The sequence below is a fragment of the Lissotriton vulgaris genome, chromosome 10 (genome assembly GCF_964263255.1).
Source record: "Lissotriton vulgaris chromosome 10, aLisVul1.2, whole genome shotgun sequence".
NCBI lineage: Eukaryota > Metazoa > Chordata > Amphibia > Caudata > Salamandridae > Lissotriton > Lissotriton vulgaris.
Genome location: NC_141698.1, coordinates 770,384,774 through 770,410,617, shown reverse-complemented (window position 1 = coordinate 770,410,617; position 25,844 = coordinate 770,384,774). Strand labels below are relative to the sequence as shown.

Below are 25,844 nucleotides of genomic sequence, written 5' to 3'. Positions count from 1 at the left end.
ATTTGTTTATTGTTTGGGATGGAGGTATGAACTCAGCGGAAGAATTTATTAAAATTCTTAACAACAATGATCTCACTCTGCACTTCTCAGGCTCGTTTAGTCCGGTGAGAGCGGAGTACCTGGACCTGGAGGTGTACATTGAGAACAACTTGGTGCATACAACACTGCACAGAAAGGACACTGCTGGCAACTCAACCCTGTTTGCCAGCAGTAGCCATCCCACCCAACTCAAGAACAGCATTCCCTACGGAGAGCTTCTACGAATCAGCAGGAACTGCTCTAAGGATTCCGATTTTGAGAGAGCAGCAGCAGAATGTGTTAGCAGATTTTCCATGAGGGGTTATGGTAACACCTTACTCAAAAATACCCTCAAGAAAGTGAGGAAGATGAAAAGACCTGAACTCTTGGCAATTAACGACCCTGCTACGGGGAGGAACAGGAAGTCTAACAAGAAAGATGGCAAATTCAGACTCATCACTCCATACTCTAGGGGAGCTGGGGATCTGAAAGTCATGTTGAACAAAAATTGGCATATTTTGAAAACAGACAATGTACTTGCAGATGACCTACCCGTTCATCCATTAATTACTTTTAGCAGGGCTAGGTCACTCAGTGACATGCTTGTCTCTAGTCACCTAGAGAAACAGACACCCAAAACCAATTCCCTGAGGCGGATGGCGGGCTTCTACCCTTGCGGACACTGCAAGGCCTGCAGTGGCAGCAAACGGGTATTATCCTTTGATATTCCAGACACCGGTAAGAAAGTGCCTATCAAGCACTTTATTACGTGTAGCTCCCAGTTTGTGGTCTACTGTTTAGTCTGCCCGTGTGGCTTACGCTACATAGGCAGCACTATCAAGGAACTCAAACTGAGGATCCTGGAGCACCTACGGGCAATCGAGAAAGTAGACACCTCATATCCGGTTGCCCGGCATTTTGCGGAAGAACACAGGAAAGACCGCAAACTACTCCTATTCTTTGGATTGGACATTGTTCCGCCCAATGTAAGAGGAGGAGACAGACTAAGAAGACTCCGCAGACTTGAGTCCAGATATATTATAGATCTTTCCACTAAACATCCGGGTGGACTCAATAGCGGGGAGGAATTAGCATGCCTCTGGGGAAGTGAAAGTGTAGGAGATAGAGTATATTTCCCTCCCTTTGGGAAGTCCGGTACATTAGCTGACAGTCCAATTATAACAAGTACATTTGTCTGACAGTATTTCAATTGTACTATTACCGTACTGAACGTATTGTCTGAATGTGTCTTCCCAATATGTTCTCTATGACAATTTGCCACATTACCTAAATCCTGATCCTGTTCCCGACCGAGATTCTTGAATTTCGAAAGTCTGAATTTTGAAAACTTGGAACTTTGAACTTTGACTCTCATCTGAAAATTTTGACTCATTTTCAGATGATGATAGGTTACCATAGGTGTGGAAAAATGTAAATATGTAGATATGTAGATAGCAAAGTATGCATATATATGTATAGGAGTAGCCAACGTAAATCATGACAGATTGTATGAGGCTTACTCTGACTAGTACGACCACCTAATTGCATACCCACCAGATGGTGCCACTTCTTTGCGTTTTGATCCCCTTTGATCCTTTTGATTTCTCTGTATGTATAGATTCCATGTACAGATTTTCTCCTTTGCTGACTCGTTAATCTGTAAGAGCACCCTTCTGTCTAGCATTCCATGGAACAATAGCTCTCATTTTTCACGCGGAATTCGAATAATGAATTATGAATGAGTTCTACATGAAGGGTACCAACACTCTTATAAGGTGTCTAATGACTTTTTGCTGAGTTTTGCACTGTTTGTTTGTAAGTTCACTTGTAAATAAGGCATTGTACTTAATAACATGGGACACTAGCCGATCCACGGCTCTATTTTCAAACGTGAAAGCAATCACGAATGTATTAGACTAACTCCCTATTTGGAAAGAACACCCTTCCAATATGGTGCCCACAATAGGGTGTAGTCCTATGTTTATGTTAATGTCTTAAAACTTTGTTTATTTCAATGGGTTGCATGATACTGACCAGTGACACACTGACGAAGGCTCACGCCGAAACGCGTCTGTGCTTACCCGTTCCCCCTGATTAAAGTTTTCTTGCTTGACTCTTGGACTGCGAGTGCTGCATTCTTCCTGTGCAATTAGGAGGAGTTTTGAGCGTCAATATATTATATATATATATATATATATATATATATATATATATATATATATATATATATATCTGCATTGTTTCAGGCAAAATGTACTTTTTTTTTACTGAATGGAAAAGTCCACAACAGTCTGTTCTTTACTTCTTTATGATATATGCACCCTTTCTATGCCTATGTTTTAAACAAATCATGTGATGCACTTTAGGAGGTGTGGCCCATAGGAGGGGTCAGGGAAAATAAGCATTCAAAAATAACAGGCTGACACATTCAATGGTGTGTGATCAAGAGTACTAGTTACTCGAAACGCGTCGCCAGGAAGGTTTCCAATAAAAGCAACATCTTGCCTGAAGCCGTGGGGTCTGTCTCCTTTCGCCACGCCGTGGGTGTGGAGGTCAGAGGATTTTCATTGAGATATATATATATATATATATATATATATATATATATATATATATATATATACACACACACACACACACGCACACATACATACATATAACCGTAGACAGATGTATGAAGGACAAAGAGTAGCTAAGGATAACATCTGGTAGAAGCTGAGAGCAGAGCGGCATGAGCCTCTGCTTGGGAAGCGCATATGAAAAGGGAGGCCCGAGACAATGAACGTGTGTGGCGTAGAACCAACAGCAGTCAAGGAAGAAACCAGACAGGGTCCAAGACCTGAGGGAAGACCAAGGACAGAAGCACTTCCTTGCACCAAAGAGTAAAGAGTGGACTGCCTTTGAATGAGCCCAGTGTGTGGTAACATACCGTGCCAGAACTGGATTCGGAAAAGAAAAGAAACTGTCTCAGAAGTGGAACAGAACAACATGCTAACAAGAGACAGACACTGGCTAACGGCAAAGACAGCCAGCATAGGCAAAATGGCAGCAACACAGCAAAATGCTTGAAAAGACAGCCAAGGCAAGAAAAGGGGTATACGTGAACAGCTTGGGGTGAGCCAGACATGGTGCAAACCCAACAATATTCAGGAGGGGTCAGCTTCCTCAGACAGGAGGGAACTACAGACCAATCGCAAAGTACGAACATGTAAACTCCGAAGAGAGCTACGCGACCCTTGTGAGCTTGTCCAGAGGAGGAGTCCTACAACAGCAGGTGGAGCGTGAAGAAGGGAAAAACATATGGCTATAAGTATAGCATGAACTATAGTAAAACTCCCCAGATAGGAGATTGATAATCTGAAGAGGACCTCGCCAGATCCACAGTAAGGATGAGCATTTCCTGGAGCATCATATTCACACCACCCTGGAAGACACTTTCCGTGGCAAGTTAGAATGGCTATACAATAAACAACGAATACCCCATATAGGGTATGTTACATCCCCATAAAATGCAAAGGAATGCCTCTTCAGACTAGCTCTTTTACAAAGGAATGAAAATAATGACAGAAACAGCTGCGTAGCTGTACAATCTGTCTGGGAAATAACAGTTTGAACCCAGAGACTGACACCAGAGAAAAGCAGTAGGAATACTGCAACCAATGCAAACAAAACAAGAGGTCCGCAACAAGGGACTAGAAAGATTGCCATTCACTTGAAACCAGACATGCAACGCTGATTCAGCATGACTGTCAAAAAGATGGGCCCCATCAATGGGCAATTCCCGAAAACGCCCCTGAACATTTTTTGGAAAACTGCCATCACCCAGCCAAGCATGGCGATGCAGAGCAACTGACCTGGCCATGGCCAGACCCACAGAATCAGTGGTGTCCAAAATTTTGCCAGCTCACGACCATCCTGGAGTATCCGAGTCAGGTCAGCTCAAGGGCCTTCCAGAAGGGAGGGAAGGAAGCACTCAACTGAGTCCCAAAGGGCGAAAGTAGCCCGTGCAAACACGCAGGACGTGTTCAAGGAAAGAAGGGCCGAGCTCGTGGACTCAAACATTTGCTGACCACATGCTTCCAACCATCAAGATTCCCTAGTGGTAGAAGCATCGGAGGAGAGGACAAAGGCAGCGAAGCTGTCTGGACTATTAGCCCTTGAGCCCTAGGGTGTAGGGACAAACAGACTGGGTCATCTGAAGCCAGGCAGTTAAAATGTACGATAGCACGTTCCACTGGGTCCCCCGAGAAGGGCATCGCCCAGGTCCCTAGAAGAATGTCGTACAACGACTCACCAAAAGGTAGCAAGGGCTCGACATCCACGTTGCCCTGGTGGAGGGGTTCCCACAAGGGATCGGAGGGCAGAGAGATAGGAGGAGGCTGTAACTGTAAAAGGTTAGCAGCTTTACGAACGATTGTTGCAAATGCAGCACTAGCCTGCGTCGCCAGTCATGGGGTTCACAGTAAATCATAGTTAGGGGACCGTTGCAGGCTAACACGTCCACCAAAATACCAAAGGCCCTTCAGTCCGAGGATGTCCAAGGACCTGCAATTGCTCCACATCAACGCTCAATCAATGCTGGGGGGGCGGTGGGGGGGTGGTGGGGGGTAACCCCCAGGGGCCTCATCCTCCATTTAAAAAGGAGTAGGAAGGGAGAACGTCAAAGGAGGCTCCATCGATCGGCATCGACTCTATATCCACCGCGATGGGAGACTGCAGGTTGGGACAGCGTCGACTCGGAGACAAGTCCCTTGCGGCGGCCACATCAGACGTCATCCCAGGGAGCTGCACCGGGCTGTCGCCTGATGCAGGAGGTGGACTGACGTTTGTATGGGAGGCCCCACAGGCGGTGCCGCCACGCCGGAGTCAGGGTACTCCATTAACGCTGAGGGTTAGCCCACCAGCGAGCGCCCAATTAGAGTCCCTACCACCTCTGTGGGGCGCAAAAGCAGCCAGGGAGAGGGGTCGCCCCAAAGATGGTGTGCAAAGCCTGGTAATAGGCTTCTATCTAGGCTATAGTCGCTGCAACACTAGGAAATGGTGGGAAGGCGGGCCGTGTCCAGGAAAGACTAGGAACCATAAACCCCCGCGTCATAACTACGTGAGACCGACTGCTTTCGTGACTTCCTCTTGAGCTTACCGGAGGAAGGCAAGCGTTGTCCTTGAGATGACCTCGTGACCTGCCCCGAACAGGAGTATCATGTCAAGAAGGAGACCGAAGACGCTCAGACTACGAGCGACACATCCGGGCGGACAACAATTTCATCCTACGTTCCCGCAGGGACTTCTGCTTCAGCCGCCGACAGGTGTTGAACTCAATGGAGTCGTGGTGCTCGCCCAAACACCATATACAAATCACGTGTGGATCCGTTGCGGACATCTGCCACGTACAGGTGTCATATGATTTAAAGCCCAAAGGCATTGCCGTCAGTAAGGCCAAAAACCAAAATAGGCCAAAGGAACCGCTTCTCCTGGATCTGCATTGCAGTGCAGAAAAGAAGAAAACCGACAACAGCGTGCCGGGAGGGACTTATATGGTTCTATTGACGTCACATCCATGGACCATGTCAGAGCAGAGCCATGCAACGCCGTCACCCGGCGTACAGAGGTACTGCTGAAAAAAGTTAAGTAATCTACAGCTAGATGTCTCTGTCAGATAACTATTTGGGGTACTAAAGGTTGGCAGTGAACAAGGCTTTATTTAGAGTATGGCTAATACCACATCAACTGATTTTCCTGAACAAAAGTGTGCAGCAAACATGTCTTGTCTTGGCCTGGCTAAGATAAAAGATCTGAATACAACAAACATTCCCACTTTTGCACGTTTTGCTGGCAACGGTTCACAAATTACACAGAGGAAACATTAGACACCACGCTTTGAAACGGTTCATACAATTCTTCGGCATCAAATCATGTGGGATGGTTAGTTTGGCCGTTGGATACTAACTGATGTCAGGCATGTTTCCTAGGCGACAACAAAGGGTTTATGATCAGTTTGCCTGACCTGCGTTACGCACAGATACAGCAATCAGGGGTGGTACCAACTTACTGTGCTGGGAATTTATGCCTAGATCGGCTAAAAACCTCAACATTGTCTCAGGTGAAACCACGCTTTCCCCTTACTTCTGATGACATGGGACTACTTGACATTTTTTCTTAGGTCCATGAAAACCACATCAAAAGCGTTTCTTGTATGCAATAGACAAAGTGTGGAAGGGTTTCAGAGCAGGAAGCTGCTGAGAGACTATATGTAATTCCCAGGGCAAATTTAGAAAAGGCGTTAGTAGTAGCTGATAAGGGCGTGTCTACATTGTCCACTAGGATGTACTCTCTGGGTAACATTCTGTCATCTGTAATAGACATCATGAACAGTGACATGTCCTCTTTAAAACACGGGCAGTTATAGATTACATAAATCACATTACTAACCTGGACTCTTCAGACACTTTGTGCCGGTCACATCCCATGCAACACCTTAATGCCACTAGCTTGTTTTTTACTTATAACTGAACAAAAAAGCAAATAATTATGCCAAGAAAGGACGCAATCTACACTGTGTTACACATAGAGAAGTAGGAGAGATTACCATTTATTGTTGCAGAACTATCTTCAGCAGACTGAATAATACACAGGTTCATTTCTCTGCCAATTTCAACATTTCACTTCCAATACTGTTTACAACACCATCAAGTAGGCAGATTTTAAGGCGCCCGAAGGACTTCTGCAAGAGTCGTGGATCTTACATTTCAGATACCGCTGTAGGAATGAGGAGACTGAAGTTTTTCTCAGTGGAACTGACTGCGAGAGCACTTTAGGGCATTCCTTGGTATGTAGGGAAGTTCCACTTCATGGTGCATGCAATTGGTCCATGGCAAATTTGTTCTGTTAACTGGAGGGTTCTCCAGCTGCTGTGATCCGTTCAGCTTTCAGATCTCTCAAATCTGAGTTTTTTGATGTTGAACGGTCAGAGCTGCTGTGGCATGAAATCGGGCCCTGCCTATCTGGTAACGGTATCTGCAGTCATGAATTGTTGCCCACAAGTATTGTTTCCATCTGTCCGCACAGTTACAGAGGCAACGCTTTGGCCTTCAATAAAGCTTTTGTATGCTCTTTATTATGATTTGAGCAGACTGAAATCCTTATTGTTCCAGAAGGATAGGGCCTTAACATCTGCAAAGGAGACGTTTGATCTCCAAATCGCAAGGTCTTCTTCTGAGATGCAGTCTCTACTCCACACTAATTTCCCACTACATTTTGGGGCGAGGGGGGGAGAGGGGCAGGGGGGGGAGCTGTACACCGCATTTTTAATACGCCTAGTACTGTTGACTATCATGGTGCTATGAGAATGAGAAGGCCGCCTTCCATTCTCATATTGGTCAGCACAGTAACTATATATCCCTGACCTTCACATTAAAAGAGCATTCCCATGACCCTGCTGGCATAAGACTGGTGTTCTCTCTTGTGGCAAACATGTCTAAAGCTGGCTTTCCTGGTGTCCAAATCACCTTGTCGACCTGGCACTGTTCCAATTCCCATTCGTGACAAGTGGACTGCGTACTGCTTAGCATATCTGCCAGAGTATTGTGCAGCCCTTGGATATGCTCGGCTCTGAGCGGGATTTCATGTTGGGTCGTCCATTCCAACAGCTCTTGCGCTTCCTGCGATATTGTGCTGGACCTGCTTCCTCCTTGCTTGTGGACATAGTACATGCTGATTGTATTGTCCATACAAATCTGCATGGAGGAACCTGCTATCCTTGGCAAGAACGCTTGAAGAGATAGAAAGATGGCTTTATCTCCAAGTTGTTAATGTGCTGCAGCTTTTGTACGCTGGACAATTTTGTCTGGATTTGAAATTCCTGTAGATGGACTCATCCATCCATAAAGGCGTCTGTGGTTAAGATGAATTCTGGGATGGAGGAAAGTAAGACCCTTTGGGAGATTTGGTTTGTGAAACCACCATTGCAGGGCTTCTTTCATGCTTGTTGTGATCTTTATTGTTTCGTCCAAGGAGCCCAAGGTCTGCAGCCATTGCTTCTGCAGCTCTTCCTGAAAAGGCCTCATTTTGAGCTTGGCTAGTGGCACTAGATCTATAGCTGATGAACACATTTCTAGGAGCGATTTAAATGTCTGGACTGAAACAGACCCTTCCTTTGACATATTTCTTGCTCAGTGCTGTAATCGTATCTTCCCCTCATGTGATAGGAAAGCTTTGCAGTGGATGGTGTCCATTGTCGCTCTCAGAAACGATATAACCTGACTGGCAAGAAGGTAAGATTTTTCCTTGTTTATTGTGAGGCCTAGAGTACAAAACAACTGAAGGCAGGCACTTGTAGTCTGCTTGGCTCTCAGTGCTGTTGGGGCTTTGAGCAGCCAGTCGTCCAGGTAATACCTGGAGAACTTGAGATGGAAGGGGTGCTTCTACCGGTGCAAGGCATTTGATAAAGATCCTTGGAGCCGACTGGAGGCCAAAAGGGGAGTACTTTAAATTGGTAGTGATTACCAGCCATCGTAAATCTCAGAAATCTGTGATGTTTCTGAAGGATAGGAAAATTAAGATATGCTTTTTCCATGTCATGGTCATGCGGTCTCCTTTGTTTTGATGACGTAGAATCACGGAGAGTGTTACAATTCTAAACATCTGTTTCCTGAAGAACTTGTTGAGACCTCCGAGATCCAGTACTGGTCTCGATTCTCCTGATTTCTTTCTTATCAAGAAAAATCGGGAATAGAAACCTTTCCCTCTTTGAGATAAAGAGACTTCTTATATTGCTCCTTCGGAGAGCATGGCCAGAGCTTGTCTGCGCGGTAAATGATGAGGAGGGGGCTCTTCTTGGTGGAGTATTTAGCGGGCGTTGAGTGAATTCCAGGGTGTCAGGCGATTAGGTCTAGCACCCACTGATCTGTTATACTGCGCCACTGCTGCACATCGTTGGAAATGTTCGCACCCACAGGTTGGGAGGGTAAGGAAGCTGGTACCCGGACAAGATCATTGTTTACGGTTAGTCACGACCTTGCAAAGGCGTTCTTTGGCGCCCCCCTTGGCGAGAGAATCCAACTGTCGAAGGCTAAAAGTAAGCTGGGGGGTTATATCTCTGCCAGTATTGAGGCAGGTTAGACTGGTTCTGTTGGTTTCTCTGGTAATTTCCTTTATATGAGGTAAAGCCTCGTCCTCTAACCCCTCTGAATGGCACTTTATGGTATTGCAGTGTGCCTAATGATTTTGCTGTGTCTGTATCCGTTTTGATTGCCAAAAGCGCCTTGTTGATGTGCTTTCCCTGTTGAAAGCCATATCCAGAATTTTTGTCTGCACCTCCGGCCTAAAGGTTGTCACCTTCAGCTATCTCGGTTTTCGGAGCACGGCGGCTCCTGTCAACTGTCGAAAGCCAGAGTTGGCTACGTCAAGGGCACAGTCAATGGTTTCCAATGCTACCCGTTTTCCTTCCAGCAGAATTTTTATTGCCTCCTGTCTTCTATCCTCTGGTATAAGATCCAACAGAGCTCCCATATCTGACCACATTTAGAGGTCATAGTGGGGGATGATGGCTAATGCATTAGCTGTCCTGATAGTAACTGCGGCATAGTGGAAAAGCGCTTTCCAAGAATGTCCATCCTCTGTCCCTCCTTATAAGGTGGAGTAGTGATTGGGGTGCCAGGGTTCTTGGCTCTCCTTTGCGCCCCTTGTGAGATTACAGAGTCTGGCCTGGGATGTCCTATAAGGCAGGAAGGAGAGTCCTCCAGAGCCCTATACTTTTTTTTAATACAAGGGAGAACCACAGGTACGGTGGATGGGGTTTTCATTATTTTGATACCTTTTTGCCAAATATAGTCTATGATGGGTATGGAGCCCACTCTGGTGTCTCCTTAAAGTCGTATAGGAAGCAATCGGTCTGTGTGACCATCATTGGCAAATTAAACCCGGTGAATGGCCTCGTCATCAGATTGTGAGATCCTTCAATGTCCTTAGGGGGAGAATCTGATGGTAAGTTTGGAGGAGGGAAGGAATTTGGAATGATGTAGTGCTCCCAAGGGTCTGATGCAGAGGCAAGATCCGGGAACGCACCCTTTTACCAGTCTTCATCCGAAGCAGAAGCATTCCCGGCGTCAGTGCTTCTTGGTAACAGGCAAGGAGAAATAACAGGTGTGACTAGAGGTGGCAAAACTGGCATACCTGGCAGATTCGTCTGAGAAATTGGTCTGTCAGGCCCCACTTCACGTGGCGGACACCACTCTCTGTAATCCACCAACATCGCCTGCAGGTCTTATATCAGAGAAGGTGGTACGTGGGCCATGTCTCTGGGACACGGCTCTGGTTGAAAACCACACTGATGATAATACCTCTGTTGATAGTATTTAGTCATGATAATCTTCTTCTTGCTGACATTTTATGTGCAGCTCTGATAGACTTTGAGGTGTATCGAAAACACCATCATCATCATCTTAATCAGAGTCCTTTATTTCTAGGAGATGTGATGGGATCAACACCTTACTGTAGTCAGCAATTGTGGGACAAAGTTTGTCACTTTCATTACCCAAGTAACCATAGTTGTCGGTGGCGTTGATGGGATAATTGTAGCCGGAAAGGCAGATTCCCTCGTTGACTGTGTGGTCGATGGTAGAATCGCTGACGTGGTGGTCGGTGACAAAGTGCTCGTTGATGGGGCACACGCCGACGAATCACTCATTGGAGGTATCGTTGCCGACGGCATCTTCGTGGATGATTTCTTCGTTGACTGTCGTCATTGACTATCCCAATGTTAACGGGCTCTAAGAGGGAGAAATTCTCATTCACAATATAGGAGCTAGTATCGCCGTAGTCCTCACGGTTGTTGTCGATGGTGCCGATGTTACACTTCATGTCGTCGACGAGTGTGGAAGCGTCGACAACTGTGGATTTTTGTGAGATTTCTGCCTCACAGGGTCTGAGGAGGAGGCTCTTGAGTGGTCTTTGTCCGTTCTGGACGGCTTGGAAGGCACAGTCAATGTAGGCTCAGAGGAGTGCTTCGCTCCTTTCTCCTTTTAGAGCCTTTAGAGCCATGGGAAGGTCCATGGTGTTTCCTACCTTCTCCAGAGGAACTGTCTCTAGACCTGGCCCTTTTGTGAGATGTGGAGGATTTCCAGCTCTCATCAGACAAAATTGTCTGATGCTCAGTGGCTTTAAGCCACAGCATCATCCTTCTGTCTCTATCCTTGAGGGTTTTAGATGTAAAGATGTGGCAGATCTTGCATTCCTTCACCTCATGTTTTGGATGGAGGCAATATATGCGCTCCTTATGTGGATCATCCACTTGGACCCGTTTCCTGCCACAGGATTAACATGGACGGAAAAGGACCATCTTGTCAGATATGATGTCAAGACTGTAGAATTCCAGAAGCGGAGAAAAACTGAGTGACACTCAGGGAGACTCCCTTGCACACGACGTGCGGTGAAAATCTGAGGGAACCTGCCTCTGCTGGGAATGTTCTAGAGGGTGCTGCCAGCTGTTTGGCTGTGTTTCAACATTAGATCATTTTCTTAAAATGGACATAGATAGGCCATGTTTAGTCTGTAAGCGGGTGGCTGGTTTGGTTTGTGGGAGTGAGTAGGGTGCTGTTGGAGCAGGAGCGGTGGGACTGAGGTGTTGGATAGAACATGAGAAGTAGCAGGAGGTGCATGTGAACACTCCTTCCTTGTTGTGTGGTAAGGGCAAAAGGGGGGCGGGAGAACAGAGAAGCGAAGCGGGGTAGCAGTGGCTAGAGGGTGAACAAGGGTTGCTGTGACAGGGTGCGACCAGGCGTGCAGCGGGCGCAGATGGGCCTTCGAGTGGCATGCCATCTACACGGTTCATAGTTACAGCTGCCATTAAGTATGTCCTTGTATCGGGAGGAGTGTCGGATGCCATGGGCGGGGATCCAGTGATGTCACGTTCTGTGCAGATGGATGATGGGAAATCCAATAATGTCACTTTCTGTGCTGATGGGTGATGAGAAATGAAGTCCACTTGCTTGGCTTCTTCTTTTAAAGGTAGGTTTAGCATGGAACCAGTGGTGTCACTGCCTGTGCAGATGGATGATGAGAAATCCAGTGATGTCTTTCAAGTGCTGGAGGATAATGAGAGATCCAGTGATGTCACTTCCTGTGCTGATGGGTAAACCATCTAGCAACTGCAATATTAGCTGTAACTTAGTCAGCATCACTGCCTTTAAGCGTCACGACCATTTTAAAGAATGCATATCGCTGGCTCTAAGAAAAAAACAGAGCACCAGATGTAAATGTAAATGTAAATGTAAGGTGTTTTGTAGCGCGCTCAATTCTACCGGAGTATCCTGGCGCGAATGACCGCTGGGGAACCCGTCCTGGCTTTCCCTGTGAGATGGTCCCATGCTGGGTATCTCCAAGGTGAAGCCAGGCATCCCCGGCGTCTGTGGGGGGCCGTTGTAGCGATGAGGCAAGCTTAATGCCCAGAGTTACCGAGTGTGATCACTGCCCAAAGTGGGCACCGAGGCGAGAATTATCAGTCCGCTGACCCTGGTCCTCGACCCTGCCGCGTCGGGAATCGAACCCTGGTCCCGGGCCGTTCTCAGCCTCCGGGTCTGCCGCCTCTAACCAGTGAGCCACACCTCGCAGATGGCAAGAATTTATAATACCGTAGTTCACAAATCTTGAGGGTGCAGATAAAAAGTTAAAATATAAATTACTTAGTTAAGCAGGAATTTAAATGCCACCTCTCGAGTCTGTAATGATTAAGCTCATGCTTCAAGTGCAGTCCCTACTTCACTGTGGTGTTTGCATTACCACAATTCACCAAGAGACCAGTAGAATAGTAGAGTTTATTTTGTCCCCTACTGCATGTCTGCAGATAAAGCCACGGCAAAACTGACTGATCTGGATAGTTCGACGAGAAAGGAGTTTGGATGTGCTTGGATGTAGGGTATCCGATTTCCAGAGACAGCAAGGCAGCTTGCAGTGCATAATGCCTAGCCAATCTCCTGAACTTCTGCAAATGTAGGGCTACATAACAGAGTTGGTGGATGGGCTGAGGTCTGCATTCCTGCATAAATGCTGCCACTTTCCCAAAAAGGATGCAAAGTCAATGTGGACAGAGTCTCAAGGGCTGTCACTGCAAGCCTACAGTAGTAGCATCTTTCTGTGGAAAGGCTTGGGAAAGGGGTGCAGCAGAACACTTGTCCCCTGTGTGAGGCATACCTATTTAACTTCCTTATTTGACAATGCCTATTTGACAATGCCCTTCATTCACTCAACTCAGCAGCCTTTCTCCCTCTCAACTGCCTGCTACATTAAGAGATAGAAAGGCTCAACTGTAGCAGAGAAGAAACAGGATGGACATGCCTCGTCAAGCTAGGAGTACAACAACAAATACCCACATCAAAAAACAGGCTCTGCTTTTCAATAGAAATCCCGCTGCTGACAGACTGGGTCATCTGACTCACAGCAAGGGTCAGGAACATGTTCAGCCTCTTCATAGCAGCACTACAACCAAAAATAGAACCTTCTAGATATCACAGAGCAATAGCACTGCAGTCCTGAGCAACGGGACAAGAAAGATGGACATGATTCAACTGTACAAAGGTCTCTGTAGCAGTTGATGGCTTGATGCCTAAAGTGTCCCCAGTTCCTGAATGCTTGTCAATCTTTTCCATAGAATCTGACTAGATTATGCTCAAACACTGCAGGTGTCTTGTAAAATTGACCAAGTGAACACATAGTTATTCTCTTCTGAGTTACTCTTAGCACTTCCATACAGCCGGTGAAGCTAACTTCCCATCAAGGTGGGTCCCTAGACGGTGTGCTTCCTGCCTCACTGGTAGAAAGGGTGCTCAGCAAGATATCCACTTTGAACCTCTGCATTCACTTTTCAACTTTTCTTTCTGATAATGAAATCCAGCAATTCCTGGAAGATAAGATACCTCAGATCTGCATTCAAACCAGATCTCAGAGGGATTTTATACCGATTGTAGTACAGACCGCATAAGAGCATCAAATACTTTTACCAAAAGAAATGCAGACATTAGGTGGAACTACAGCTTTAAATGAGCAGTGACATGGCATGTATTGGCAAGAGCGCTGGCGTTTGATCTACCAAAGAAGCACCAACAGAGGAAAACAAAACCAAAGAAGTTTCAAATCCAAGAAGTTGCTCAGTGAAGCTATCCACATCATTGGTCAGTAAAAAGCAACTGGTGAAATTTTATGTAGGTGCATCTAAGGGCTTTCAATGTACAAAGCACATACGCCTGCATGACAATAGTGCTCTACACTGAATTAATGGCCTTTAAAGAACTTTAGAATCCCGAGCTGGGCTCGTCATAACCGCCGTGGCACTCCCCTGCGCGGCGGATTCCACGCCTGTGCGGGTGTTCTATTGGAGTGGGCGGAGTCATGACGAGTCCAGCTCGTCATGAGCCAAGCTCCACCGGGCAGCATGACGAGCTGGACTCGTCATGAGCACTGCCGCGCGCGGCCCCTCCCCCCCCTCACCTCGGGGAAATTACCCCCACTGCGAAGGGGTTAAAACAAATATGGTAAGCTCTCCTAGGGTCAAGGATTTATTGACCCAGGAGACTTGATGTGTTTTTTTCTAAGGTTACTGGGGCCGCTGCACTGCCAGCAAACCCCACAACATTAGAGAAAATGCTTAGTGATGCCCTTGCCCCTTCTAGGTGGAACACCAAGGTCTAAAACTATTATTAAAAAGTCCTCTTAGGGCATTATTGGGCACTCCTTGTACAGAATAGTGAATAACAAATGAGAGGTTTATGCCACTCCATTATTATTCTTTGTGTTTTTGAAAATACTTTTTTGGGGTGCTCCGGTAACCATCTGGGGCACTCACAGCTTGTTTTATGTTGGGCCTTGGGGGCGCCCCAAGCCCCCCAGCCACCACCGTTGCGGGAGCTGGCCACAGCCCCTTTTTAAATCCGTACATAGGTGCCCACCTGGGGCACCTACATCAACCTGTACATTTGCATCAGGGAGAGCCCCAAGGCCACAGCCAGCTCCCCAGCCAGCACTCACTGTGGTGCTGGTGGGAGCCTGAGCCATTTTCCCTTTCTCCAGCCTGGACGGGAGCCACTAACTCCACTCTGTTCCCACTTGAGCAAGAACAAAGATGTGTTTTCTGCCTGGCTGGGTGCGGGTGGGTATGTCCCCATTTTCCAGGTAGAAAAAGCAGTATCCCAAGGATTTGGTCCCGGGGACTCTGCAGTCATATAGGCATATTTGTCAACAGGACCTATTCATAACTCGAGGGTGGGGAGGGGTGTGGGGGGACCGCATGCCCCACTCTATTAATGTTTAATGAACAGTTCCAGGGGATGGGGACCCCACAGTATCTGAGGCACGGGACGGTGGGGGTACTTGCCCCCTCCACTTAATTATAAATACGGCCCCAAGGGATGGGTCCCCGGGGCCTCTTGGAGGCTTGGGGAGAGGGACCATTCGCCCACTCACCATAACATTTACTATGCAAGCCCCTTTATAAATGGCTGGAGACATCCTGTTTTTTTTTGTTTTTTTTTTTAAACTGACCTGCAGATTCTCCACAGATCGGCAGACCCAATTAACAAAGAATGCTATGCTGGTTTTGACCCTCGTGTGGGCCTGACCCTCTAGGCGGGTGGAGAAACGGCAAAGGGGCGAGCCTCTTCAGACACATCTGCTTCCACAGAAGAGGCAGAGGGTTCTGACTTCATCTCTTTCTGCCTCCCATAAAACCACTTCTTGGGGGATGGGGACAGTTTATCTAAGTTGCCGCCACTCCAGCTTAATGTTGATTCCGTCATAGCTGAAGATGTGATAATCTAAACACTGAACTATGCTTATACCTATTATAGTCTAAGAATCTTAAGGACAAGTTACTTACCGTCTGTAACACCTTACCTGGTAGAGACATATCAAGCCACAGATTCCTTACCTTTGAACATCCAGGCGTCAGGCTGGATCCAGAAGGTTTTTGATAGCAGTAGCCCTGCGCGTCAGTAGGTGGTACTCCGTGTGACGTCGTAGGCGTCGTGTTTATCGTCGTCATGACGTCCGCATCGTCAATTTAACCGCCACTCTGGATCGCGGACATCAGTACTTTTCACAACTTTCCACACCAGAAGGGCAGAGCAATGAAGTGGCTGACTGTGGTGTGTTACAAAAGGCAACTAGGGCCCTGAAAGGAAATGGCCTTCGACACTAGAACCAATCCGCAGTGTGGGGAGGATGGGTGGGTCAGTAAGGAATCTGCGTCTACATCAGGTCTTTACCGGATGAAGTGTTACCGAAGGTAAGTCACTTGTTCATCGGATAGAGACATCTAGCCGCAGAGTCCTTACCTTTAATCAGATACCCAAGCAACACCACCCCTGGAGGAGGGACTGTGAAAAGGTTTAGATCAGGAAGTCCTGTAAAACAGATTGACCAAACAGGCCTTCTCTGCAAACCTGGGAAACCAGGAAGTAGTGTCTGGCAAACGTGTGCCTACGTGGCTGCTTGGCAGATTTCAGAAAATGTAACCCCACACTGGAGAGCTGTGGTGGATACTTTGGCCCTGGTAGAATGAGCTCTAAACACTTCAGGAGGATCTTTCTTCGCTAAGGTGTAAAGATTTTAATACAGAGGATAACTCAGCGGGATATAGTCCTCTTTTGGGCAGCACGCCCTTTCTTTGCAACCACGTACACTATAAAGAGTTGGTCATACATCCGAAACTCTTTGGTTTGATAGAGGTGGAACGATGACGCTTTTTTTGGGTCCAGAAGATGTAGACGCTCCTCTTCCTTAGAAGGGTGCAGAGGTGCATAGAAGGTGGGAAGAGTAACCAACTGCCCCATTTGAAAGAGTGTTACCACCTTAGTTAGAAAAGATGCCCTTGTGCAGAGCACCACTTTATCCGGAAAGGCCGTCAGGTAAGGAGGCTGTGATGACAGTGCCTGCAGTTCATTCATCCTCCTGGCAGAGGTTGTTGCCATCAGAAGGCCGTTTTGATGGTGAGCAGCCGTTGAGCGCAGTTGTGCAGCGGTTCAAACGGTGCACACATCAGAAAGGGGAGTGCCAAATTAAGGTCCCTCTGTGGCATATTAAACAGTGAAGGGGAAACGAGTGGGTTAACCCCTTCAAGAATATCTGCACCAGAGGGGATTTGAAAAGAGAAGGCTGATCAGGCAGCCGAAGAAAAGGGGAAAGGGCCGAAAGATAGCCCTTCAAGGTGCCCAGAGCAGAGCTCTACTGGGCCAAGGAAAGTATGAACAGGAGGATATCAGATAAAGATGCAGACAGGGGGGGGGGGGGGGGGGGGGGGCGGTCAATAGGCCAGTCTGTACAATATTTACAAAAGCTAGACCATCGGCTGGCATACACAGACTTCGCGGAGGAACGCCGGGCTGCAACCTCACCGCCTTCGGGAGAAAGGTCGAAAGCGGTCAGCTTTTGCTGCTCAATCTCTACTCAAGGAGGCGGAGAGTGGACAGGTTTGGGTGGAGAACCCTCCCTTGATGCTGCGACAGGAGATCTTCGCAAATTGGCAGCATGATCGGAGGATCGATGCTCATTGCCAGACGATCGGGATACCAGACTCTCCATGCGCAGTCTAGAGCCACAAGAATGACTTCCACTGGATCGCTCCTGATCCTCTTCAGCACTCTGGGTAGGAGTGGTGTGGGCAGAAAGGCGTACGGGAGGCCGGAGCTCCACTCATGACTAAAACTGTTGCAGACAGAGCTGCTTGGAAATTCCAGCATGCATAACTGCTGACATTGCGCGTTCTCAACAGAGGCGAACAGATCTAACCAAGGCTCTCCCCACTACTGAAAGAGTCCTTGCACCACCTCCGGATGGAGATGCCACTCATGATCCGCTAGGCACCTTCAGCTGAATTCCTCCGCTCTGGCGTTCAAAGAACCGGCCAGATGCTGAACCACCAGGGCAATGCCCTTCTGTTCCAGCCAAGTCCAGAGACTCAAAGCCTCTTGACACAGGGTCCACTACCCCACCCTGCTTTGCTTCTTGCAGTACCAAATGGCGGTCATGTTGTCCGTTAACAACTGAACTAGCGTCCCCTTGCTGGACGGCAAGAAGGCTTTTAGTGCCAGCCAGATCGCCCGAATCTGCATCAGTCACTACTGTGTGGTTTGGATGGAGAAGGGAGAGGGGTCTGCCTCTGACCCAATCGCATTTTGATAGCCACCACTGCAGGTCTTGCACAGTGTCCTATGTCCTCTGAGATCGGAACCAGGTCGGTGAGACTGCCCCGATGCTGCGCCCATTGGAACTTCAGGTCCAATTGCAAATGCCATTTGGCATGGTCCACAAGAGGGATGCAGGAGGCCATGAGGCCCAGCAGCCTCAGTCATTCTCACCGAAATCCAGGATAAAGACTGAAATATCGGTATCATAGCCCGAAAATCCTGGGCTCGCTGCTTGAGAGCATTTGCCTGAAACTGCACTGTGTCCAGAACTGCTCCGATGACCGGGAGCATCGGAGAGAGTCCGGTGTGACTTCGGCATGTTGATAGTGAACCTCATCAAATGCAAGAGGTTCACCATAGTCTGATAATGGGAGACAACGCCTGGGATGAGCCCGCCTTCAACAATCAATCGTCGAGATAGGGGAAGACTGAAACCACTGATCTACGCAGATGAGCTGCGACCAGCGCCATCACCTTGGTGAACACCCGTGGGTCACTGGTGAGGCCAAAGGGGAACACAGCAACCTGAAAGAGCTCCTGGCCCACTGTAAACCGCAGAAGGCGATGATGGCCCGGCAGCACGGGAATGTGGAAATAGGCGTCCTGCAAGTCCAACGCTACAGTCAAGTTGTCCGGGTCTAGGGCAGGCAGTACCTAAGCCAGAGTGAGCAGCTTGAATTTCTCCTTCTTGAGGAAGTAGATGAGGGCTCTGAGGAAGATGATAGAACGGAGGCCTCCGTCATCGTTTGCCACCAAGAAATAGCAGGAATAGCAACCACAGCCTATTTCTGGCTCAGGAACCCTCTCTATAGCCCCCTTGTCCAAGAGATACCTTGACTTCCTCGCGGAGTAGCTCGAGATGATCCTCCATCAGCCGATCTTGAGTTGGAGGCATAGAGGGAGGGGTAGTATCCTCTTCGGACTATCTGCAACACTCACCTATCCAAGGTGATGTTGCGCCACTCAATGGACGCATGTGACCCTGAAGGACCAGATTAGGAAGGTTTTGCAGTGGAGGAAGGGGATGGTGGCTTGGCTCGACTTCTGGCCTAGAGGGATGAGCCACTGCCTGCAGAAGTTGCTAAACTCGCAGAACCCACTGGCTACAATATGGTAGCCACGAAAGGAGCAAAAAGCAGAGACAAGCCGGGTTGTAGTACTGAGGCCCAAGGATTTGGCTGTAGCCCACGAATTCTTGAAGTGCTCAAGCGCTGCGTCAGACTGGTCACCGAAGAGACAGGAGCCATCAAAAGGCAAGTCCATGAGGCTTGCCTAGACATCTCCCAAAAAGCCAGAGGGCCTCAGCCAGGCGTAACGCCTGATGGCCACCGAAGAAATCGCTCTGCCCAGCGAGTGCCGTCATGTCCAAGCCAAAGCGAAACGGTAGACAGCACCTGAGCAACCATGTTCCATACAGAATGGGAATAACAGCCCAAAAATCATCCAGTGTTCACCGACTGCAATGCGAGGCTGGTGGAAGAGAACTTTTCTTCCCAAAAGTCTCCAGCCGTTTGGATTCCCTGTCCAGAGGAGTGGAAGGGAACGTGCCACAGGAAGTGGAAGACTGGACCACCAAGCTTTGGGGGGTGGGGCGGCAGTGAGGAGAACTGGGTCGCCTGGTGCAGGGCGATGGCGGTAGACAATCGTTCTGTTCACAGGAGCCCCTGTACTGGGTTTGGACCAGGTGCGCCCAGAAGAACGTCGGTTAAGGCCCTGTTAAAGGGCAGCAAGGGTTCCAATGAGGAGACATCAGGCTGCAGGATCTCCATCAACATTCGTCTTGACCACCACTGTAGGAAGCTGCAGGTCAAGAACCTATACACCACCATAGCAAACAATGCCCCCTCTGTAGCCAGGTGAGGGGGAGACAGCATGCCAGAATCTGGGGAGGTGTCCAGGCCACTGGCATCACTCAGCTCCTCATACAAGTCCATGTCCTGGGACTGCAGGAATTCTAAGGGATCCTGCTCTCCCTCCCAATCCTCTTCGTCAAATCCTAATTTCTCAGAAAGGGGCTGGTTAGACGGTATAAAGCTGTACAGCTCTGTCGGCGATGACCTCTGAGTCGGTGGACGCCAGACCAGCTGTATATCGTCTGAAATGAGGATAGGGGAGGGGGACCCTGCGGGCACTGGAGGCACCGGAGACCTCTGTGTTGGATGGGGGGGCAAGGAAGGTCGCTGTGGAGGTGCGACTGGCGCAGGAACAGGCCCGAAAGGAGGCTGTGGTGCCGGGCTGGAGCCGAAAGCGCAGGGTCCGCAGGCTCTCCTTCACCTGGGCCTGCAAGGCCAGAAGGCGCGCCAAACACAGAGCACATAGCGTCGTAAAACTCCTAAGGTTGGGCGGGAGTCACTCCTGCCCCCGAAAAGGTAAATGCAGAGTCGACCCAGGTGCTCGTTCCGCGGAATGGGGCCTAGAACGCTGAGGCTCCTCCGTCACGATACGTGGCGAAGTCAAAGCATGTTTCAACTTCTTGTGCTTCTTGTGGTGCCTCTTACCTGACAACTTCGACGAAGAGGACTTCAAGCCCCCGGAATGGTGCTTGGACCTTCCTCTCGACTGAGACCGTGATCAGGAGCGAGATCGACAAGGCGACCTCCACGGTGAGTTCCAGGCCACGAGCCGCTTCAGGGACCGCACCCTCATAGCCTTCGGCACCATGGCCCGGCAATCGGAGCACGACTGTGTCGTGGTCGAGCTCCAGGCACCAGAGACACACAAGATGGGGGTCCGTTACCGACATGGTGCAGTGACAGGCGCTGCGCGACTTGAACTCCATTTCCAACTGGACTTTCCTACACACCAAAAGGTCGAAAAAACTCTGTTAAAAAGTTACAAGGGGTAGCTCTCTTTAATGGATCAGTATTGGCTGGAACGGAAAGAAAAGAACTGACGTCAGAGCACCGGAGTGGTAGTTACACTGATGACGCGGACTTCATGGTGACAACAAACACGACACCTGCGACATCACACAGAGTCGACCAACCCCACCTATCAGCAGGCAGGGGTACTGCTATCAAAAATCTTCCGGATCCAGCCTGACACCTGGAAGTTCAAAGGTAAGGATTCTGCAGTTAGATGTCTCTATCAGATTCGTCAGATTCTATGTCAAAACACCCCTCAACATACCACATGTCCCAGTAACTCAAGGTTTCTTCAAGAGAGCTAGTTCTCATATGTTTCGAAGAGGATTGTTACCATCTCTCATCACCAGACCCTTCACTGCCAACTGAAGAAGAGAGAATCAATCTCAGCATGTGAGGGAGATGCATATTCTCAGGTGCTTCAGTCCATCAATAAGACTTCACCACAGATCCAGTCTGCTTTGGTTCAAGACTTTCAGTCTGCTCCTCGACCTACTTCTGTCCAGAACTGGCGAGGGAAGAGGCCTTAAGACCAAATATTCTTTGTCCACAGCAGAAAACTCTTGAGACAACTGAGAGGACAAATACATTATAGCCAAATTGCACATTTAAAGCCCTGCTAGCATGCTACTTTAGTTTAATGTTTAAGAATAGAAGAATCCCACGATGAAGAAGAAAAGTTACTGGTAAGTAATTTTAGTTAATCATTATCTTTCCATTTCTCCAAATGACTAAATGGCCTGCCACTGTGCTGGTGTTTGGTGGGACAAAAAGTCTCAAAGATGCTAAAGCGGGCAGGGTCTGTTTTGAATGCTTCACAGTGTTTGTTATTATTAAGACAGGTCTTGATTCTTTTTTTTAAAGGAAAACCTTTAATATAGCACAGCCAGATATTCTGTTATGATCAAATTGGCGGATTGTTTACCTTTTTTTTTCATTTTCTTTTTTTAAGGGGGGATACTGTATTAGTGGGCTTATTTTAAAGTATTCATTTGACATTGTGTTATTTAAACAATCCCACAGATGTGCATCAATGTACTGCCATTTATTAACCCCTTCGATGCTCATGACAAGCTCAGCTCGTCATGCAGTACACTGCTCGTGTGCTCTTGACAAGCTCAGCGTCATGAACAATGGGATTCAAGAAAGTGCAGCATCCTGGATGAATTGCTGCAGCACTGATGGTGTTAATATTAGAGTGACTCAGAGAAAATCCCTTGAGAAAGAACTCCAATTCCCCACCATATATATATATATCTTTTTTTTTTTTAAGTGGCCAAAAAAAATCACAATAAAGTACACCAAAGTAGCGTTTTCCCAGCATTTAAGAACATAAATGAGCGAGATGCAGGAGGAAGTGGTCATAATAAAAATACTACTGGCATGTAAATCAAAGATGTCACTTTATACAAAATAAAATCTAAGATGAACATGTTTTGATAAATTACTTCAGATAACAATATGGAAATACTGACCTGCTGGAGAACTACTGAATCTCGGTAGCTAGGCAAAATCTTCAAAGTAACACTACCACTAATACTTTTTAATAATTCTTGCAGTTCCTTTGGACTGTTTCCCACTTCATGTCCATTGACTTCTTTAATAATGTCTCCAACATGAAGAAGTCCTTGTCGATCAATCATTCCTCCATGAAGAATTCGAGCTATTACTAAATCACTGTTTTCCACCCTGAAAGTTACACCCTTGAAAAGAAAAAAATTAATTATATCCTCGGAGGAATAACAACAAATGGATCATCAATCGTTAGTAAACAGTGTCTTTTTCATCCAACTTCAACCTTCCAAGCAAAACATACACAAGGAGCCATCTTTAAGCTTTAGTTACAAGTTGTCTAGTATAGGATCACAACTTTTCATGTTCAAATTAGGGAAGGCATCCGGGACTAAAAGGTCTGTCTTGTAGCCACACCTATACCACTGAGTATTTTTGGCCTCTAACACTAACCTTTTTAACATTAGCATGTTCATCGATCCAACTAGTTCAATGAGCAGAAGCACAGCCATTTCTGTGACCACACTGTAAGTAGCCCACAGACCAGAAGTAGACTCCAAAACTGAAATCACAAGGCACCCTCGTCCTTTCAACCTCCTCCCACTTCCCAATTTTACCCCCCACTACCACCACCATAGGTGTCAGATTCCCTCCATGTATCAGTGTGCATGACGATAAATCGCCTATCCCACTATACCATACTGTCCCCACCATTCTCAAGTCTGCTACTGGAATCTCACCCTCCCATGCCTTCCCAGTTTACTTCAACTGGCCAGGTTTAGCCTTTTCACCTTGATATACAAGCAAGAAAAAGCTACTCTACTTAGCTGTTGCGTTATATTTCTTAGTGTCTTGGTCTATGCCTGCAGACATAATGATCCCTTCCATTTTAAGAAGTGGGACTCCTGGGTGTGGTTAAGAAAAATAGATTTTAACTTACCTCTTCATGACAAATGTAGCATAGGCATATTAAACAAAGTGCAAACATCACATACTCTTCCTTCTTTTCAAACGCTCGTTCCTCTTTCACGTAAGGATCTTAGGACCATATGTACTACCATTCCGTTTTGAGGGCCGTAAATTGTGATTTTTTTTGCGAGTCGCAAAACGGTATGTACTAATGCGTCTCAGACACATTTCGCAATTCCCAATGTGGTCACAAATTACCTGCCTCATGAATCTTCATGAGGCAGGTAGGGATTTGAGACCCACTGGGAATGGGCTTCAATCACAAGGATGGTGGCCTGCTAGGGACAGCAGACCACCATTTCTGTGTTTGCTTTTTAAATAAAGTAATGTTTTGAGCTGAGCAGCGAGACCGCCGGGTGGCGTCAGGTGTTCCTGCTTACTGCCAAAGAGTTGTTGCCGGTGGCTCGATGCAGTGAGGCCTGCGCGTCGTGGAAAAGCCCAAAATGGCAGCCCTGTCCGGCCGACGCATACCAGTAATGCGGACACTGCTCATACCGTGAACGAGGGGGTGACCAGCAATTAGCAAGGTCCTGCAAAACAGAAGCCACCATTCGCCCAGGAGGTGAAGAGGGGCGGAGGTGAGTTTCTGGTGCGAAGCGCGTGTTGCACCTAGCAGAGATTTCCCCCCCTACCCCCCCTCCCCCTCCTGGGGAGGATCTGCCGGGGGGATGCAGTGGAGGAGTTGGGCGCCTGGGGGAAGACACCAGCAGCAATTAAAGAAGAGGGGGAGGTCTCCGCCGACCTACGCAGCCATCTGCGGGCCACTGTGCTCAAGTTTGAAGACCTTGAACACTGCTCCCGGAGAGACAATATAAGGGTTAGGGGTCTGGAAGAGGGCTGCGAGGACCCTGATCAAGAGGCGCTCATGGTGGGTCTCTTCCCCACAGTCCTGGGAGAGGGAAGCCCAAAAGTCCAGTTGGAGAGAGTCCACTGAGCTGGGCCGCGGCTTCAAGGAGACAACAGGAGGCCCAGAGATGGTCTGGCTAAATTCAGTTCCTTCAAAGTGAAAGAAATGATCATCCAGAAAGCTGAGAGACCATGACAACATAACGTTCCAGAACATGTCATGCTTACTTTTCCAGGATGTGGCACAAGCCACGTTAGCCCGAAGACGGCAGTTTCGGACAATCACTGAGGCCCTGATAGAACGTCAAATAAAATACAGATGGACCCAGGCCTTCAGCATAGCTTTCTTGTTGGACAACAAGCACCTCCACTGCACAGAGTTAGAGGAAGCCACAGACCTATTGGGTCAAAAGATCTCCACCTCCCGAGACGCGCGTAGAGGGACGAAAGAGTGGAACAACCTAGGGAGCAACGCGGTGGGGCCCCTGGCAGATGCCCGGATGAGGGGAAAGAACCAAGGAGTGATGCTGGGGGAGTCTTCAAACTTTTTTTTCATTTCAATCTTAAAGTGCCTCGCAAAAGGATTCCTACCGGAGACATGGTAAGGTGAGTTAGGAAACAACATTCACAGTGGTGATGTCCCTTATCTGACAAGCCAGGTGCGAGACTTTTACAGCGAAAGACACTTACCGTAATTTGCCTCTTATTGTTAAAATGTGTTTAAAGTTAGAAATTGAACATGTGATAGAAATCGATCGCCTTAGAAGATTTGCAAATGGGGCTCTAAGAGCGGAAGTGGGCTCGCCCCTGGAGTCGCTCAAAGTGAGGCTCTCCTCTGGGATGGGGCACCACACAACTCAAAGTTATTGCTTGTACCTGTTATTTTAAGTTCTGTATCATGGAGGTCAATGTTGGTTATAATAAGGAAAACTGGGGAGTGGGCTGAGAGGGGGGTGGAGGTCGCCCATCGGGAGAGCAAATGACTGGCTTCTCAGAGCGGAGATTTTATTTACACACTTAAATGGCGGTTAACTGCATGTTTTAGAATTTTAGGGGACTCAATTCCCCAAATAAAAGGCAACGTCTATGGAAATTTTTAGTAGACCATCACATTAGTATAGCGGCCCTGCAAGAAACCCACCTCAAAAAACGTGAAGAGCAATGCCTGACGCATAAAGCCTACCCACTAATTTTTCCCTCCTCAGCCACCACTACGCAGAATGGGGTGGCCCTTCTTTTCCACACTTCGGTGCCCTTCCAGCCCCACACCACTAAAGCTGATAAAGCGGGGAGATTCTTGGTGGTTAGAGGGGACCTAGGGAGAAGGCCATGTACAATTGTCACAGTCTACACGCCCAATTCAGGACAATTGGATTTCCTCTGCGCTTTTCTATTGACACTGGAGGGTTTCGCCACGGGAGATATAATTTTACTGGGAGATTTCAATTTGATATGGGATCCGACA

At 47.8% G+C, this 25,844-nt stretch overlaps 1 protein-coding gene across 2 annotated transcripts in view; it reads right to left on the bottom strand.

Moving 5' to 3' along the window:
* PALS2 (protein associated with LIN7 2, MAGUK p55 family member) overlaps positions 1–25,844 on the bottom strand; it is a 985,569-nt gene that overhangs the window by 442,178 nt on the left and 517,547 nt on the right. For both annotated transcript variants that reach the window (XM_086941681.1, XM_086941682.1), the window contains exon 6: positions 22,528–22,755. In XM_086941681.1, coding sequence (XP_086797807.1) covers positions 22,528–22,755 — 228 coding nt within the window. The remainder of the gene's footprint in view (positions 1–22,527; positions 22,756–25,844) is intronic.